General features: G+C 36.0%; 1 protein-coding gene across 1 annotated transcript in view; it reads right to left on the bottom strand.

Moving 5' to 3' along the window:
* LOC121427342 (ribosome biogenesis protein BMS1 homolog) overlaps positions 1–17,925 on the bottom strand; it is a 45,265-nt gene extending 27,340 nt beyond the window's left edge. The window contains exons 1-7 of the mRNA XM_041623684.1: positions 17,824–17,925; positions 9,039–9,266; positions 8,034–8,224; positions 6,218–6,297; positions 5,765–5,953; positions 2,500–2,642; positions 827–948 (exon numbers count right to left, since the gene is read on the bottom strand). Coding sequence (XP_041479618.1) covers positions 827–948; positions 2,500–2,642; positions 5,765–5,953; positions 6,218–6,297; positions 8,034–8,224; positions 9,039–9,211 — 898 coding nt within the window. The 5' untranslated portion in view covers positions 9,212–9,266; positions 17,824–17,925. The remainder of the gene's footprint in view (positions 1–826; positions 949–2,499; positions 2,643–5,764; positions 5,954–6,217; positions 6,298–8,033; positions 8,225–9,038; positions 9,267–17,823) is intronic.
* Between the last annotated feature and the right edge of the window lie 911 nt (positions 17,926–18,836).

Genomic DNA, 18,836 nt, shown 5'->3' with positions numbered 1-18,836 from the left:
TAGGAAGTTTGGAGTTATATTCGCTTTAATTTCATTTTATCCTATAATAATTTGAATATATTTTAGAAATTGAGGCACAGGAAATACTATTTTTTTGCATGATAAATCGAGTGTGTAGCTTTAGGACCCCTTCTACATCGGGCGGCGAAATTAAGAGGTTTTCGAAAAACACGACGGGATTTTCGTATTAGTGAGTTTTGTGATATTTTCTACTTGGTTAATGATCTTTAGAATGTTTGCCACAAATTAGTGAAATATAATTTGTTGAAATATTAAAATTGGGACAGTTTTTATTGTTTGAAAACAAAGTGCGTAGCTTTAGGTCCCCCCCCCCATCATACAGCAGAGTCTCGGGGCGGGAGGGTAAGTTAAAAATTATTTGCTAAAATTCTCTGTATGAATAATAATCATAATACTGGATGTCCCATTTTTCGGTCAATACAAGGAAATATAGGACTCGCTTTGCAAAATATTGGACTCGTCTTCGACTCGTCCAATATTTATGCAAAGCTCGTCCAATATTTCCTTGTATTAACCTCAAGGCCATCCAATATTATATAATTATCAAGCTTATCTGTGACAATGACATGCATTTATATAATGCCCTTTTTTGACCCGCTATTGTTCTTCAATATCAACTACATCAACACTAACAGAATGAGATGCTATCACATGATTTGTGACAATTATTTACAATCACAACAAAATCAGATCATCAGAATCTGAATCAGAGTAGATCAGATCAGATTGGAAAAAATCAGATAAAATCAAATCAATTAAATCCAAACCAATTCAAAATGATGAATGAACTTAAATTCATACTGACCTGGAATATGAATAGAACTGTTCTGCTTGAGCGGTACACCTCTCACATAGCCATACAGTGAAACTGTTCTGTCACACTTTGAATTCTGTCTAACCAGTTCTAGACTGGTCAGGTCTTCCATTCTATCAGAAAAAAGACATACAACATTTCTAAATCAAACTTCTTTCATAAACTGCTGTCTAACACCCCCATCTGTCTCAATCTCACATTTTTCATGTTATACAGGCATGAATTTGATTTGAGGAAAAAATGGCTAGCTCTGCTTAGTCTGCAGTCACAGACCCTGATTGAATTTATAATCAATAGGTGGGTCTTCGCACAAGAATAGCACAAATACAACTTGCTATTTTTATATGGAGCTTTCTGTACATTTAAGTCAATGTCAGGCATCATATTCAGACCACTTTCCTTGAGGGAAGGGTTAGCACTGCAAACTAAGCTTTATCTGTTAATTTGTGGTTATGTCTGTAAACCAGGGGCAGAACATATTTTTGAAATGTCAAATAAACATATAAACTCCTTGTAGTGTCTGTAGATGAGGTTTTCATGCGGCACACAGATGATAGACGAAGGATATGTCAAAAAGTGGCACAAAGTACAGAAGTTGTATTTTCAAAACATTGTCGAACCATCAAAGGTTTGGAAGTGTTGCAAGCATTGTTTTTAGTTTGACAAATTTGTTTTTTTCTTGGCATTTGTTATGAAAGCTCCTTGAATTCTGGGCCTTTTATGATTCTGCACTGATATGTGCAAGTCCTTCTTGACAGGGAGACATACAAAGTTTGCAACTAGATCACCTGACCTCAATGCAAGGCACATCCACTACACCATCCCACTCAAAACAGCAAAGGAATTCATGCTATGGAAAATACTGATTATCATGAATTGCCCCTGCTAATTTCAAATTTCTAATTTATACTTTCTAAGTTAAAGGACAAGTCCACCCCAACAAAAACTTGATTTGAATAAAAAGAGAAAAATTCAACAAGCATAACACTGAAAATTTCATCAAAATGGGATGTAAAAGAAAGTTATGACATTTTAAATTTTCGCTTCATTTCACAAAACAATTATCTGCACATTTCAGTCGATATGCAAATGTGGGAACTGATGACATCACTCACTATTTCTTTTGTATTTTATTATATGAAATATGAAATATGTTTATTTTCTCATCATTGTCATGTGAAATGAAGTTTTATCCCACCCTGAACATGTGGAATTCCATTATTTTAACATTTTGTGCTTCAGGCAAGGAGGTTCTAATTGTCAAATTCGTAAAAATAGAAATATTGTATAATTCAAACAATAAAAAACAAAGGAAATAGTGAGTGAGTGACATCATTGACTCTCCCATTTGGATGTAACTGGCTCATTCATATAAATATTTTGTTAAAAATAAGCGAAACTTTGAAATGTCATAACTTTCTTATTTTGCATCCGATTTTGATGAAATTTTCAGCACTGTGCTCGTCTGATTTTTCTCTATTGATTCACATCAACATTTTTCTGAGGTGGACTTGACTTTAAAATTGATAAAAATCAATCATGAAATCAATATATCATACATAGATCAAATCAATATACATGTATAAAAACAGCAGCCATTTGTTCTGCAGAGATTATGAGACCAAGGTATTGCCAAAGAAGCAGTCTACAGTCTTGGATTTTACCTGTCAGCTATAACATAGGAATGCATACTCCGCCAGACGAGAGGTCTGAATTTCATCACAGAGATGAACCGTCCCAGGTTCAAGACCTCTCTCTTCTGATAATCACCGTAAACCATGCCGGACAGGTAAAACAACTTGGCACCCTGTAGGAATATAAAGAATTAGCATTATGATGGAAATGTACTTCAGAAAGGATGCCAAAAGTGAGCTTCCAACTGTGTTTCACAATAATCTCATAGCGCAGCTGAATATATTCATATAAAAGCTGCGTTTACATAAATTTATGTTTATCCAGAGCTGCCAACCTCAAAAAGAACATTTCAGCATTTTGATGACATCAGTATTTTCAATGAAATACCATAAGACAACACATAAAACAGAAACTTTAGAAATTGGTATTTTGCATGAAAACATCAGTATTCTTCTTATTTTTCAGTACTAAATACTGAAAATCCGTACTACTTGGCAGCTCTGGACTTATCATTAAAGAATTAGCATTATAATGGAACTTTATATCAGAAAGGATGCCAAAAGGGAGCCTCCAACTATGTTTCACAATACTCTCATAAGAATATATAGCACAGCTGAATATATTCATATAAAAGCTGCGTTTACATAAATTTGTTTATTATTATATGTTTTTTTTTAAATGGTCAACAATGGAGGACTGGTGTTCCTATCCCCACATATTCACAGAACTAAAATGGGATAGTACTTGTCTGTGTAGTCCCATAAATCCGTTTCTGCGAGGGGAGCATTTGACTCCCATCAGAGTTTGAGTGAATGTATTATTGTATGGTGATACTGTACAGCAAACACAATAATCAACAGTTCCAAATTATTTTGAGCAAGATAAGAAATGATATTCCTTTTGAGGGGTCACTTTTTCCGCATCATAGTGATCGCCGATTTTTTCTATTTATTTTTTTTGGGGGGTATTAATTCTTTTTAATTTAAAGGGCTACTTTTTTTTGCAACAATCCATTTTAACATAAAAGCATTTCTCATTATTCTACTGTATGTAGAACATTGATTTTGTAAACTTCATGAATACTGTTTGGAGGAAATCTTGGGGCAATTTCAGAACAAATGGTCTCCCGTAAGTCCTAAGTTTGGGAAATTTTTATGTAGGATTCAGGCTCTCATGACGGCCAAATCCCTCGTGTGTTTCCTTTGCTAACTTCGAGGCAGTTTCTCATAAGAGGGGTGTTTCATAAAGCTGTTCGTAAGTTAAGAATGACTTTAAGAATAACTGGTGAACCTTACTTACATGCTTAATCACTAACGAACATTTAATGGTGGTTATCATTAGTGCTGTTGTCGATAGGCCTCATATCGACATTGATGTCGACATACGAAGGATTTTCAATGTTTCCGACATGTCGACATGCACGCACCCACATCGACATGCAAACATAAAATAAAAAGGGGTCTAGCCTAAAGTCACGAGTATAAAGCTTAGCTGAAAAGTTGGAAGCTTTTATCCACAGTAAGTGGCGCGATTAAAAGGTTTATTCAGCTATAAAGCGGCACGTTAAATGAAAAAAGAATACCTGCGAGCTGCGCGGCAGCAGAAATGCGTCAGTGCCTGAGTGTGGGCCGGCGCGGCCTGCCCGATCGAGCTGGCCCCTCGACGATCGTGAGCGTAGCGTAGCCGTAGTAGCTGCCCATCCATATGTACCCATCGCTATTCACCGTGCTTGATAATACGTTGCTCCTCAATGCATTACTTTTCACATAAACGTTTTTGTCAAAGTTGTGACCGCCGCAATTGAGCGCTTAATTCAAATCACGAAGTCACAAAAAACTTCCCTTCCTTCGTTTGGAGATCGTTGCACGGATCGCCGCGGAAGTGATACTGAAATTATCGGTCGATTTTCATTATTTTTTACTGCCAATTTGAGGAGCTTGCGTTTGCAGCACATGTGTACCAGCGTATAATATGCAATGATCATTATTGTAAATGGTGATTCTCAAATTAACTCCGAGTGTTATTGCGCAATGCTTTCGAGACCGGATCGTGGTACAAAACTTGATTCTCCAGAAAAAGATGTGGATTAAATCGGTGATTTTGAAAGTGAATTCACTCTAGCTTAGTGAAAATATGTTTTCCCGAACTGAGCCTGTATTTATATATAGATCTAGATCTAGTGTGGGGATATTCTTCGTGTCAAGGTGAATACGTTTGATTGAGAGTGTTATGTTCCACGATCGATTGATTTTTTTTGTTAAGGAGCCTAGGCTAAATTACGGTCCCTTTTTCATGTCGACATTGTCGATGTCGGGATTAATTTTTAAGAGACATGTCGACATGGACTTTTGTTCCCGACAACAGCACTAGTTATCATTTACCACAAGGAAGGATCACCAGTCATTCTTAAACTCACTCTTAACCCTAAAAAGACTGGGGGGGCTGATTCAGCCCCCCCTCGACATTTTTCGCGATAAATCCGCTGCGCAAAATTTTTTGACCGCGTCGCTCGCTGACTTTTTACTTTCAAGTCTCGCGCAACTTTTGAGACCAAAATTGTGACCCCCGGGTACACGGTTCCAAAATTACGCAACATTTCGTAAGTGCATGCAGACCCAAAATTACTCAAAAACGTGAATTTGTGTACAAATCAAATGCAAATAGTGTTCTTAGCCAAAATTCATAAATGTATCATTATTTTTCCTTTTACTGCTCAAAATAAATTAATTTTATCTTGTTTATGGTCAAAATAAAGTCCCTGACAATTTCCATTGAAAAAACAATAAAAAACAAAAAGTCGAAAAACAAAGAAATACATAAGAAATTTAGAAAACAATAGAATACATAAGAAAATAAATTTGATTTTGAATTTTTTTTTAAATCAATTTGATCAGATGCCTATCTAGAGTATGTGAAACAAAAATTAGCATTTCAGGGGCATTATTTTATTAATTAGAGCAAACATGATTTTACGCATAAATTAGCATAATTAATGAGACATGAGATTTTTTGCCGAATTTGATGTTATAGAGGTGTAGATAATGCCATGGGTAACGCATGTGCCAATTTTCGTCGCGATCACGCGATCAACAGGCGAGATCATTTTTAGGCTTCGAAATAGCCCAGTCTATTTAGGGTTAACTTACAAATAGCTTTATGAAACAGCCCACAGGACTGAGAGACCTATACAGAAAATGATGCCATCAAAGAATAGAATATTTTTCAAGTAAAATATGGCAATAATTGATTTTGATCAAGTAGATCCCTCAAAATTACTTTGAGGCCAGATCTCACCTGGTAGACTTCTGTCCAGAATCGATGTTTGAGTCGTTTCTTTGTCTTCTTCAACGCCTTGTTGTCCTTCATCATGTCAAGGTGAGTGAGAACACCCATGATACGAGGGAATCCGTGCACTTGAGCAATGTTCAGGAACTCAAACGTCTCCATCTCAAAACCAAAGCTAGCATCGACCAGAAGTAACACCTACAAAGCAGGGAAGAATAACAACGATAATAAACCAAAACAGAGGGAAAATTAACACTGTAACCTCAGCAGCAAACATAAATTTTAGCATTCTGATAAAACCTTGCATTTGAGTATTAATACTGGACACTGCAGAATGAAATTTTCACAGAAAAATTTGCCCCGAGACTATCAGATGCAAAGATTTTGGTTGTCAATAACAATTATAGTTAGTGACTTTTTTTTCATAAAATGCCCCCCCCCCCCTTCCCAGATAACACTTACCAAATCAGCAATTTTAGCAATATCAATCATACTGCTTATGTCATTATTGCACTCAAGGAAAGTCAGCCTCCTTTTCTTTCCTGAAATAAAAAAAAATACAACTTGACTTCAGAAAGTTTACATATTTATTGAAGTATAGATGGAGAGCAAGGGGGTAGAGAGTGGGATAAGGGAAAGATAGGTGTCTTGGTGGCTTCTCATTAAAGAAATCTTGGTAACTAAATGTTTGTGCTTGTTCATTCTGAAGTATGAGGTCAATTATAGAAATGGTTCAATAAAAATAAGACTTGAAACTAATTCAAATATCTGTCTTCGATGAATACTTCAGATCGGGAGAGAATGAACTGGTGTATGTTTTTGTATTTGTCTCAAATATCAATTCTTACGGCAACAGTCCAATGTTGGTTCATATTTTAGACCTTGATATTTTTCTCTTATTGATAAAAAATTATATTATGCGCATGAGAGGAGTTGTCTCGGATACATAGTCAGAAACTTTTGAGAGGCAAGAGAACACGGTTCTATGATATTTGTTCCTGTGACAATCACTCCTCCAGAAAGTCAAAATAAGAAGCCATGGGATACATAAAACCTAACCTCAAGACCTAATCCAAATGCTTCATCAAGGTGAGGTGAATAGGTACCTGGCAGGAAATTATTCCTTGAAATGTCGAGTGCGTAAAAACTGCTTGAGCTACAGCCAGGGTAATAATATCCAAGTCCGTTGGAAGCGCATAGAGACGTTATTCATAATGTGTTATGAGCTATACAAGAACTGACTATTATTTTTATTATCCTAATATACAATTCCCTTATTCCTCTTTAACATTGTTGTCACGTTGCTATTATTTGATAATGATCTTAACCCTTAGATATTTTATAGTTTTAGACATGCATTTATAACTGATTGCAATTGTTTCACTTGATTTTCTATAATGCCATAATCATTTAATTGTTCAGTGTTTTTATCAGTGAATAAATTATACAATTAGTAGATTCATAATTAGTAAGTGTTCCCTTTTGATAACTTAAAATATTTTAGTTTGATTCGTATTATCATTTAAGTAACAATATTTGTTTATTTATGTTACTAAGTATTGTTATTTTTGACTTAGATTTTGACTTTATTTTCATGTATTATATGATGATTTATGTTGTTCTTTGTTTTTATCAGGTCATTGATGAAAAACTTGAAATCACCCCCTTGAAATCACCCACTGTGTATGAGTGCCGCTCGAACTCAAACTCTGACGAGACACTGAGAGAATGCGTTTATTTTTCTCTGAAAGGATGCTTTAACATGCATTGATCATATATGGACATTCCAGTATGTATGGAGTAGTTTTGGGCTGCATAAAATTACAGGTAAGTTTCGCTGTATTTTCCCTCTGATGATTCAGATTCTTTTGCTCTGGTCCCACTAACTGTAAACTGTGCTGTACTTTCACGGTGACCGAACTGTTATACTCGTGCCCACTAGCTGCAAAGCGTGCGGGAGTACTAAACATTTGTTACCGGAGCTAAGACTTGAGTTTAAACGGCTGTAACGTGTCTGTCGCTGCTACATCCTACCTATTATATTACAGACTTGTCATGTTTTTTGGTGTTTTGTCACATGAGACTGAGCTGAGTCGACTAGTCAAATGTCTAACTTTGTCAGATCTAAATCTAGTATGTCCGACTTGACTACATAAATATAAAGACTAAAGTTAACTTTCTACATGTTCAATGCGAGTGAAATATTTCATTCATCAATCATGGCAAACTCAACACGGCAAACAGCGGCGGTAACGTGCCAAGTTCCTGATGATTTTACCTGATACAATTGTAACAGGTCCTTGGATTGTGGCTAGGTTCTGATGAGTAAAGTTCTTTACGAGGCAGCGGATTAAAGTTGTCTTCCCCACCTTTGGAGGACCAACGACAGCCACGACAACAGGGGGTGGCTCGAGTGGCGTGCGATCAACGACCGGAATATGATGCTTCTTCTCCTTTATGTCAAGTGTCCTGAAAAGAAAGAAGAGTTAATTTAAAAAGTTTAATTTAAAATCTAAAATCTAATATTCATAGGTTAAAATCACAATTAAATATTTCGTTCAAAAAGTGTATTAAGATGTTCCATATCTTTCTTTTAAATGCATTTTCTTTTTGGCACACAACCAGCTGTGAGACATGGCAAGAGGCGGAATTTTTAGGAAAAATATCTTTGTTCATAAACAAAATTCTGTTAATGTAAACATTAAGTTTTCAACAAAAAAAAGAAAGAATTGATACAACCGAAAAATAAAAATCATACAGCTTCAGTGTGAGAAATGATATAATGGTCACATGAATCATCCTGTAGTGCAACCTAATTCTTATTATTGATCCTTATTTGGCTGAATTTCACTCTTAGATTAATATGAAATATGGTAGATGTCTATTTTGCATTTATTTTCATCAAGATCTGAAAAGAAGACAGTTTGATGAAGTGGTTTATGAGATATAGACAAATTTTGAGGTCTCACTAGTAATAAATTAGCACCATCATCAACATCATCATCACCATCATCATCACCATCATCACCATCATCATCATCATCACGATTATCAACATCATCACCATCATCACCATCATCATCATCATCATCATCATCACCATTATCACCATCATCATCATCATCATCATCACCATCATCACCATCAACATCATCACCATCATCACCATCATCATCATCATCAACATCATCATCATCATCATCATCATCATTGCCACCATCAACATCATCACCAATTTGTAGCGTTGGTTTCACGAGTGCAGCTGCAGCACAAGAAAACACACCTGCGAACTTTGCGGGCCGTCTTATTCACAGACTGGATGGCAAAAGCCTTAGGGTTACGTTGACGAGCGGTCATGTTTTCATCAACGGGTTTGGTCCTAGCTTTCTTCTTCTCAAACTTCCTCCCGGCTTTCTGCTCTCTGTGACTCTTCTGAGGTCTCTGCTCGTCCGCCATTTTGATTTTTGGTCTGTTGAATTCTCCAAGATGTGATCAATAATGGCAGACTGGTCTACAAAATAAAAGGGAAAACACAAAGGGAACAGAGTAAGATTCAGAACCAGTACCTGTTGCATAAAAATACCATTATGGGACTTTTCCATCCAATAGTAACTTGCATTGAATCATTTTGATTGGCTTTTGATCAGCATTACCATAGGATGGCAAAGTTTGAAAGTCACCATAATAGTAACTTTTATGCAACGGGGAACTGGATAATTAAAAAGTCAAAGTGGGGTAATAACCCCAAAACAATGGTGCATATTCTGAACTCCAGTCTGAATCTAACTCTGGTCGAAATTGTTGTTCGACTATGGAAAGCTAATTGTGGCACATATCAATTACAACACAGATTGAAAATATCAGATCATTATTACATTATTACAACCCAATACATTGCAAACGAACTGGCCTCCTGCCTGTGTGAGGCAGGCTAGCTAGGCATGTAGGATTGGAGCAAATTCTCAGTGCAAACAATGACGTGATAAACGTTTTTCCCACCAAAATAATCACAAATAATCGGCAGGAAATTTGCATAATCATATTATGGATTCTCAGTTTACTGATTTGGAGATGTAATCGGAGGAACAAGTTATTTATTCAGAACTAGATCTAGTTGTTTCGGCTTTTGTTTTGAGTCTTGTTGTGTATGATGCCGCGATGTTTCATCTAATTATCAAGTTGACAATGTTTCAGTGCAAATTTTATCTTTATTTCCTATCTTTCTTTCCTGATCCTTCCTATCTCTCTCTGTGTTCATTTTTCTTTCTTTCCTCCTTTCTCTTATATCTGCCTTCTTTAATAAATTTCCTTTTTTGATTTCCTTCATTCTTTCTTTCCTTAAACTTTTTTGGCTTCCTTCTCCCTTCCTCTCTTATTTTTGTTCATGCTCTCTTTCCATTACCAGAATTTTCCTCTTTTTTTATTCTCTCCTCCCTTCATTCTTTCCTCCCTCTCTTTCCTCCTTTCTTTGTTTATTTTATTTTTCATTCTAATTCATTTTCCTTACTTTCTTTCCCTCCCTTCTTTCCTCCCCTCTCTCTTTCATGTTTTCTTTCTTTCTATCAAAGAATGAACATTTTTTTCATTCCTTCATTCTTTCTTTCCTCCTTTTTTTATTTTTTTCTCCTTTATTTGTCTTTCACACATTTATTCATCTTCCCAGTGTTTCTTTTTCTTTCTTCTATATTCAATTCAAAGAATGACAGAAAACTTTTTTTCTCTTATTTTCTTTCTTACATCCTTCTATTCTAACTTTCTTTTATTCATCTTCCCTTCCTTTCTTTTCTTTCTATATTCAAGTCAAAGAATGACAAAAACCCTTTTTATCTCTTTTATTCTTTCTTTCATCCTTCTTTTATTTTCCCCCTATTTTCCTCTTCATTTTTTCTTTCTTCTCAATTCATCTCTTTTCTTTCGTCTTTTCTTTCTCTCCATCATTCTTTCGTTCACCCTCCCTCGCTTCCAATTCTTAATATTCTTTCACAAGTGTGGCCTTCTTTGTTGATCTTTTTTTATTTTCCTGTATCACATATTTCATTTTGTGAAATCTGGTGACTCTGGTCAACCTGAAGTGACGTCAAGTGCCATGCCAACTGCCAAGTCTAGGCACGACCGTAGTCACTAGATGGCGCTGTCGCGGAAGTGCTAAAAATTTGTACGTAAGTTTCGTCCGCTTTTCAATGAGTGAAATCGCATCGCTATGCGATGCGATATCGTCAAAATTAAGCCCCTGTCAGCGCGGATGAATATGATATTTTCTCTTTGTGATTGTCCTCCCGTGCGATGAAAAATATGTCATCGTAATGCATAGGACTTTCGCGAGCTACCGAAGTCATTTTCGTGCCCCAAATTCCATGAAATATTTAAAAAAATAACCATGGAAGTGTCGGTAAGTCAAAAGTGTCGTGAGTTGCTCTCAATTCTTCCCTTATTTAGTTGTATTTCTTGCAAAATGGGTCTCGAAGGGTTCTGGATTTTCCGTTGATTGTGAAACTTGAATTGATTTCCTTTCTGTTTCTTGCAGTTAAATTGCAGCGCGGGGAATCGCAAGGGCTGTGGAAGCCCTTCTCAGTGAGGTTTACAAGCTGAGCTGCCCTTGAATTTGGTCGAATTTCGAGCCATTTTAATCGCGCGCACGGGATGATTAATTAACATAACAATGAGCAGATTAGAGATCAAGATTACGTCACGTACGTGCGTACGTGTGATACACAGAAATGAAACAGAACTTGAATCACACGGAATCACAGTCAAGAAATGCTTTGTTTTCTTTCTTTGCTAAATGATATCCTGAATTTAAAATCATGAATAAACACCAGAGTAATGACATGAAGGAGATAATCATGGTCATATGAGGAATAGCTAAATATTTTCTGAAAACGAGTGAATATGACGGGGCGCAGTAATGTGCATGCACTGGAAAATGAACATTCACCTCACTGTCAGTGCCGTGGTGTCTGTCACTCAGACACAGTGCTTTACTGCTTTTTACTGGCCTTTTCTTTGCACTGCCGCCGCCACTGTTTTTTCTTTTGCCAACTAGATTAAAACTCATTTATTAATATGTTTATTGCAATTTTTGAATAAATGGTAATACAAATGGGGAAAAAAATGAAGATAAAAATAATTGTATTTATGCACTTTTTTATTTCTCATTCTTTCTGCCAGAATATCAGATGCCATCATGAATAACCTCACCACCAGATTGAACTCCTAAACATCTTGACAATGACTGAGATATATATATATTGCCTTCTAAGTTGAGATTGGAAGTTTTAAAGGGGAATCCAACCCAAATAAAAACTTGTTTTTATAAGGAAAAGAAAAATCAGACAAGATGATTGGTGAAAGTTTGAACAATATTGGACAAACAACAAGAAAGTTATGAATTTTTAAAAGTTGTAGATATTGGTAATCACTATACCCATGGAGACTTCAAATTGGCCGCATATGGGATGTGATAGTGATGTAAGGCAAGGACTACTCTTCCATGTACTCCAATACACATTATGGCTAAAATGTCATTTTTTTCCCAAAAGTTTTATTTCAAATTATATTTTTCTTTCATGAGGACATAAAACAATATACTCCCTGGGTTATATTTAGATTACTGCCCCAGGGGAATGGGTACTTAGGAGAAAACCACAAATCCCTGATAATAAAGTACATGGCCTATGGGAAAGTTGTCCTTGCCCCTTGTCATAATTTACTTACTAAATTGCCAATTTGAAATCTACATAGTATTAGTGATCTCAATTTTAAAGCAGCTATAACTTCCTTATTACTTGTCCGATTTCTTTCAAACTTTCACCATTCTATTTAATTTATTTTTCTCCTTCCCAACACAACTTTTATGACCAAGGCTGGATTCCCCTTTAAGTTCAAGTCAGAGTGACCTAAGGCCCTGGCCTACTAACAAGAAGAATCCAGATTTACATAAAAAACAGATCCCACGAAAGATACAAACTGATTTTACTCTTAATGTGTAGTGTGTATGTGAGACACTGTGTTTGTGTTTATTTTGAGGAGGACCTCCTGTCTGTTTTTATTATTTTATTGACTGAATGAATGATCAATACCTAAAAGTGAGAACTGATTTTTGAGGAGAGTACATTAGTGTATGGTTTTGAGTGAATTTGATTTGAGTAACTGTTTTTCTTTATTATTTTTCTCATAATTATTATTTTGCCTTTTATTATATATTTTCAGTTGTATATTGTCAGTTTATTTAAAGGGGAATGAAACCTTTGGAACAAATAGGCTTGTGTAGAAACAGAAAAATCAAAGAATAAGAATAAAGAAAGTTTGAGAAAAATCAGACAAATAATAAGATATGAGCATTTGAATATTGCAATCACTAATGCTATGGATATCCTCCCGTTGGCAATGCGACAAGGATGTGTGATGTCACTGATGAACAACTTTCCCTTTGGTGGACTAAAAAATACCCTCAAAATATCTCTTTTTGCTTTTTCTTATGATGATACAAACTCTTTATCCATGATGTATTCTTAAAAAATATGTATTACATGCCCTCGTGTAGAAAGAACACATGATCTATGGATAGATGTGATAAAAGAGGCAATTCAAGTAAAATATATACTAAAGTAATGGGGAGAGTTGTTCACAAGTGACATCACACATCTTTGTCGCTTTGCCAATTTGCTGTCTCATTATTTGTCCGATTTTTCTCAAACTTTTGTTGATCTCTTTCTTTGATTTTTCTGTTTTCACACAAGCTATCTTGTTCCAATGGTTTCATTCTCCTTTAACATTAAGTTGAACTTCCAAATTTGATCAAAGTGTTCAATTCTTGGGATAGAATTTTATCAGGTAATAAAACTGAGTTTGATAAATCTAAAAAAGGACACTGAAAAAATATGAACACTTGGAGATGCTCACTAAGAATAGGAAAAAACATGAAAGGAAATGGAACTTAAGTGGATGTTATAGCATGCCTTTCGCAGATCTCCAAGCACCAGGAATCATAGGCGGCGGAAGTGGGGGGGGAAGTATCCCCCTAAATTTGAGGTGGGGAGGGGACGATTCCATCCCCCTCAATTTTTTGTTGATAACCTTATTTTTTAAATTTTTTTGGCTTGTCAATTTTCAATTTTGTTTCCTGTGTCCCCCCCAAGATATTATTTGGTCACTATCTTTTTTTTTTGGGGGGGGGGGTCAGAAGATTTTGGCGGTTCCCCCTAAATTTTTTGGCTTCCCCCCCCCCCAATGCCAGGAATGTTGATGTTCAACTGAGAGTTGCTGAAGTGGCATCTCCGTTTGTCTGTGAACTTGTTATAGAGAATGATTATTCCAGGACAAGTTAGATGATATTACCCAGCCCATAGCATACATCCCAACAATGGAATGGAGGCAATATACCCCTGTAATACATGAAGTATCATATTATCTTTAGGTTGGTTTGGAAAGTAAGTCCTCTAGTCAATATTAATGTCTGCCCAACAAAATGGTACTATCTGGCAATTTGGTGGTTCAATCACAAGCAGAAAAAGTGAGTAAATTGACACTAGTAAGACAATTAAACAAATATAATACAGCCAAACTGTCTGACCCCTTACTTGACTACTGACTTAACTAATTATTGAAAAATGACAAGGGATGCTTAGGCCCTTTGTAACCATTTCATTGGGCAGACTGAAGCAGATGACTAGAATTCATACTTTCATGAAGATGAAGGAACATCAAAATGATTATTACAATTTAGCAAATATGAATTTATAACACTGTCATGGTTATAAAAAATAATGAATTTCTATCAAGTAAAATGACAATACAATGTAAGACATAACTGCAATAAAGTAATTTCATTTCCAAAAGATATCTTCCATAATTTAATCACCAAATTTCTCAAAATAATATTTCTTCTGCACAAAGTGTATGAAATGCTCAGTGTAAATCATGCTGTTTATAAATCTCTAGGAATTTTTTTTTCAAAATGAAAATACATGTAAACTTAATCAAAACCAGAGGTGGTGGATCCAGGATTTATCCTGGGGGGGGGGCACATTTTCATGATGAAAATTTGTCAAGCAAAAAAGGGCCTTATGGGGGGGGGGCATTTTTGATGAAAATTGCATATTTTTATTACATCTTGACTAGCTCTCAAAGGGGGGGGGGGGGTTGAACTAGATGTGCCCTCCCCCAGATCCACCAGTGATAAAAATCAACATTTATGAAAGATTGCATACCTTATATTCTGAATTGGTAAATTCAATGCATATGTCTACAAAATGAAACTGACATGTTTGGATAAATTGCTTATTTTTGTTTCAAGAAAGAATTCATCAATAACAGCTTAGAGTTATTGAGAAAACATCAAGAAAAAATAATATTCTGATATGCAATAACTATATATTTTATATATGCTTTTTTTCCAAAAATTCAATCCTTGACATGGGGGGGGGGCTGGTTTAGTAGTCAAATTCACCCCCCCCCCCCCCGTTAAGTAAAATGCTTTATCAAAATAAGATTATGCTATCATTTATAAATTACTGCATTTTGGAGCCCATTAAAATTCAAAATGAATCATAGAGGGCAGTGCCACACCTTATTCACTGAAATTAAGGAGGGGCATGCACAGCTGAAAAACTATCAGCAGGGGCAATAATTTTCACTGCAATATTAGATATCCTAAAAAAATCCTGAAAACACATAATTAAAATGAAATTAAACTCCCAGGAAGTGCCCCTGTATACTATTACAGCCCTTGATCTGTATATTCCCAAGGGGTTCAATAATTCCTTCTCTTCCCTTGTAGAGTCGGTTTGGGTGCGAATGTGTCTGAAAAAAATAAGTAAAAAAGGATCATTAGTAAAAATTGTAGAGAGAACAGAACATATCATTTTTAAAAAAATTAGCAAGCAAAAAAAAGATTGATCTGGCAGTGGAAAATAAAAGGAAATTAATTAACACCGCCCCCCCCCCCCCCCCCCGTTTCAACATTTTTTTTTGTTTGCTTCTGCTTACAACTTTATAAATTTACCCGATACACCTTTCAAAACTTTTGGCTCCATTATCATGATTATGCCACTGTTCAAGTATTATTTATTTGGAAACCAATGCTAAAACTATAAGGTGAAATGAAATTATATAAAGAAAAAAATATATATTTCACAAAGTATAAAATCATAATGATGTAGGTCATGTTGAAATTAGACCCTGGACTGGACTCAAAATTAGATCAAGTGTAGTGTAGACCAAATGTAAATTAGACAAAGTGTAGACCAAATGGCAATTAGAATTTTTTTTAAACCAAATGGGTCAAGCCCATTTGGTATATGTATAAAGACTAAAATATATGTATATAAGTTAAAAAAATATAATTAAGTAGCCTAGGTTGTGCTGAAATTAGACCAACTGGACATTTCACAAAATGATAATTAGACCAAGTGTAGACCAAATGGGTTAAACCCATTCGGCATTAGACTAAATGAGAAGTGGGCAAATTGCATGTGAACCAAATGAATATACATATTTACAATGTGGAACTGCATGATACAAAGCCAATTTTATGTACCAGTATTTGACAAAGTAAAAAAATATATAATTATGTAGGTTATGCTGAAATTAGACCAACTGGACATTTCACTAAATGAGAATTAGACCAAGTGTAGACCAAATGGCAATGTAGTAGACCAAATGGGTTTAGCCCATTTGGCATTAGACCAAATGACAAGTGGGCAAACTGCATTTAGACCAAATGAAAATACACCAGAAAACACATTTCACAAGTTGGGACTGATATAGAGAGCCGTAGCAGACGACGGAGATGGGTACATGATCTGCGTCCGCAAAAAACGCGCACGCATCTATGTACTAACATGAAAAACAGCATATGGGACGATCTGACTAAAAATCGCACATGCGGGGCTATTTGAGAGTCACAGCAGAGGACGGCTAGCAGACGCCGACGGGCGCGCGCATTTAGCGAGCACATCGTGATCGTTTAAACTATCGATAGTAAGGACAGTGCATTAACCAGTAGAGGCGCTGGTCAGAAAATTGGGATCGTCCCAGTTTACAGGGACTGTCTCAGTTTATAAGGATTTCTTCACACAAGAAATCTAGGAAAGTTCATTCACCTGTCAAGTGCCGACACCAATCAAGTGTGCTAGTCAATGTAAACATATCAGGTTTCATAACAAGATTATTGGAAGACGGTAAGTCATGAAAAATAGACGGTGAATTGGGGGGAATTAAGGTCACTGAATCTATTTTTAGCACTCTCATTTTCCGTAATTGCCGTCTTTGTCCCGTAGGGGGAAGTGAAAAAAAAACGTCCCCATAAACAAGGACAGTCTCAATTTATCAAGACATGATTTGTCTTGGTTTATGAGGATATCCTTGTTTTCTGGGACAATCCCAATTTTTGGACCAGCGCCTCTACTGTTAACAGGGACCCGCGATGTCTATGACTTTTTCGACCCATGTTGGTGCTATAAAATTGCTCTTTTTTGCAGTTTAAATGAATTTTACGTAAGTTTTAAGTGGTTTCACATGACAAATTAGATATTAAGAAATTTTTTGATATCATTCTTGGGGACAACAAACACATTTTGAAATTCTTCTTGTCCTGCCTACCAAGTCCAACTTCCAAGATTAATCATGAAAACACAATGAAGCATGACATTAAGTTTGACTGTGTGTGCCAAAATTTACATAAACATGATAAATACAACTTCTGTGTGGGAGGTTGGGAAAAAGCAAGCATGCAGATGCAGTGAACTGGGCCAGGTGACTTTTAAACTAGAATCTACGTGAGTCGTTATCAAAGTTGCGTGATCGAGTTTCGCACAATCCCAGCGAAAGTCGAATCGGCAGTCCGCGGGCCTTGCTGGCGAGAGTACGGTGCGGGACCGTTGGTCTCCACACTGTTTTTGCGAGAATGAAAACTGAGGAAAGCAATTCTGTTTAAGAAAAATTCTAAACCAGCAACGCCACTTCTACATTCTTTCGAATTAAATATCCAATTCATCTTAAGGAAACAATCATTACTAGTAAATGGAAATCTAATGGAGAATAGAGTACTTCAAAACAAAATAACTTACCGGAGTTCTTAAAAATACACGATCTTCCACGCACACGTGTGTAATTACAGTGTATGGTGTCTTGAAATCGCAACTACATCGAAAATCATCGCTGTGATAAGAAATAAGGGGGCATTATTGGCTGAGTAGAGCTGGAATGCCATATGGGGGTGATAGGGGGGCGATGGAGGGGGGGGGGGGGCAACGTACTCTCACAGTTAATAAATGGCTAATAAATTTCAAACCATCATGTTACTTACAGTACCAATGACCTTCCTCTGATCATGCGCAGAATCTTCTGATCATGCACAGAATCTTCTGACTATGCACAGAATCTTCTGTTCTGATCATGCCGAGTTAAACCACGAACTGGCTTAATGGAAAGCTGTGTAACAGTGATTTCTTATCACAGCTAGTTTGAACTGTCCTCCACTGTGACATTGTAAACACTATATTCTGGTGCATTTTATTAAGGTATGGAAGATGAGACAGAGATGGTCATGATCAGAGAATGATATGTTTATGTTATTGTCTTCGTTTAGGGTCCATTATAACGGTTCATGATGTGAGCCTGGTATCCACCATATTAACTTTCTGAAGGGCGCACGTTCCACATTAGTGAACCAAAAGGGATTGAATATAATGGAGCCATATACATAAGGGGCCTCATTCGCCCTTAGTAACTCAGTCATGTAGTAAGTTGCAAGCAGTTTTGCCATATGTTGTGCATAATAATTTCTGTGTAAAAATCGATGAGTGCACTGGTAAAATTAATTTCAATTTTCTGTGAAAATAGTTCCATAATAGAATTGATATAGAAGAGCAGCTGCTTGCAATGTGACATCAAATAAATCACAATTTTCAAAATAATCAGCTGCTATACAAATACATTTTCACTAAATCTTCAATATGTTCCTTTGGTTTGTCAGCTTTTATTGGGTGAATTGATGCCGAGATAAAAACGGGGAAGTTCACTCTAATGTTCGAAAAGCTTGTCAACATACCCGAAAAAATAATACAAAATATTGACAAAA

The sequence above is a fragment of the Lytechinus variegatus genome, chromosome 14 (assembly GCF_018143015.1).
Source record: "Lytechinus variegatus isolate NC3 chromosome 14, Lvar_3.0, whole genome shotgun sequence".
Taxonomy (NCBI): Eukaryota; Metazoa; Echinodermata; class Echinoidea; order Temnopleuroida; family Toxopneustidae; genus Lytechinus; species Lytechinus variegatus.
The sequence above is the reverse complement of the archived record's forward strand: the minus strand, read 5'-3'. Positions and strand labels throughout refer to the sequence as shown.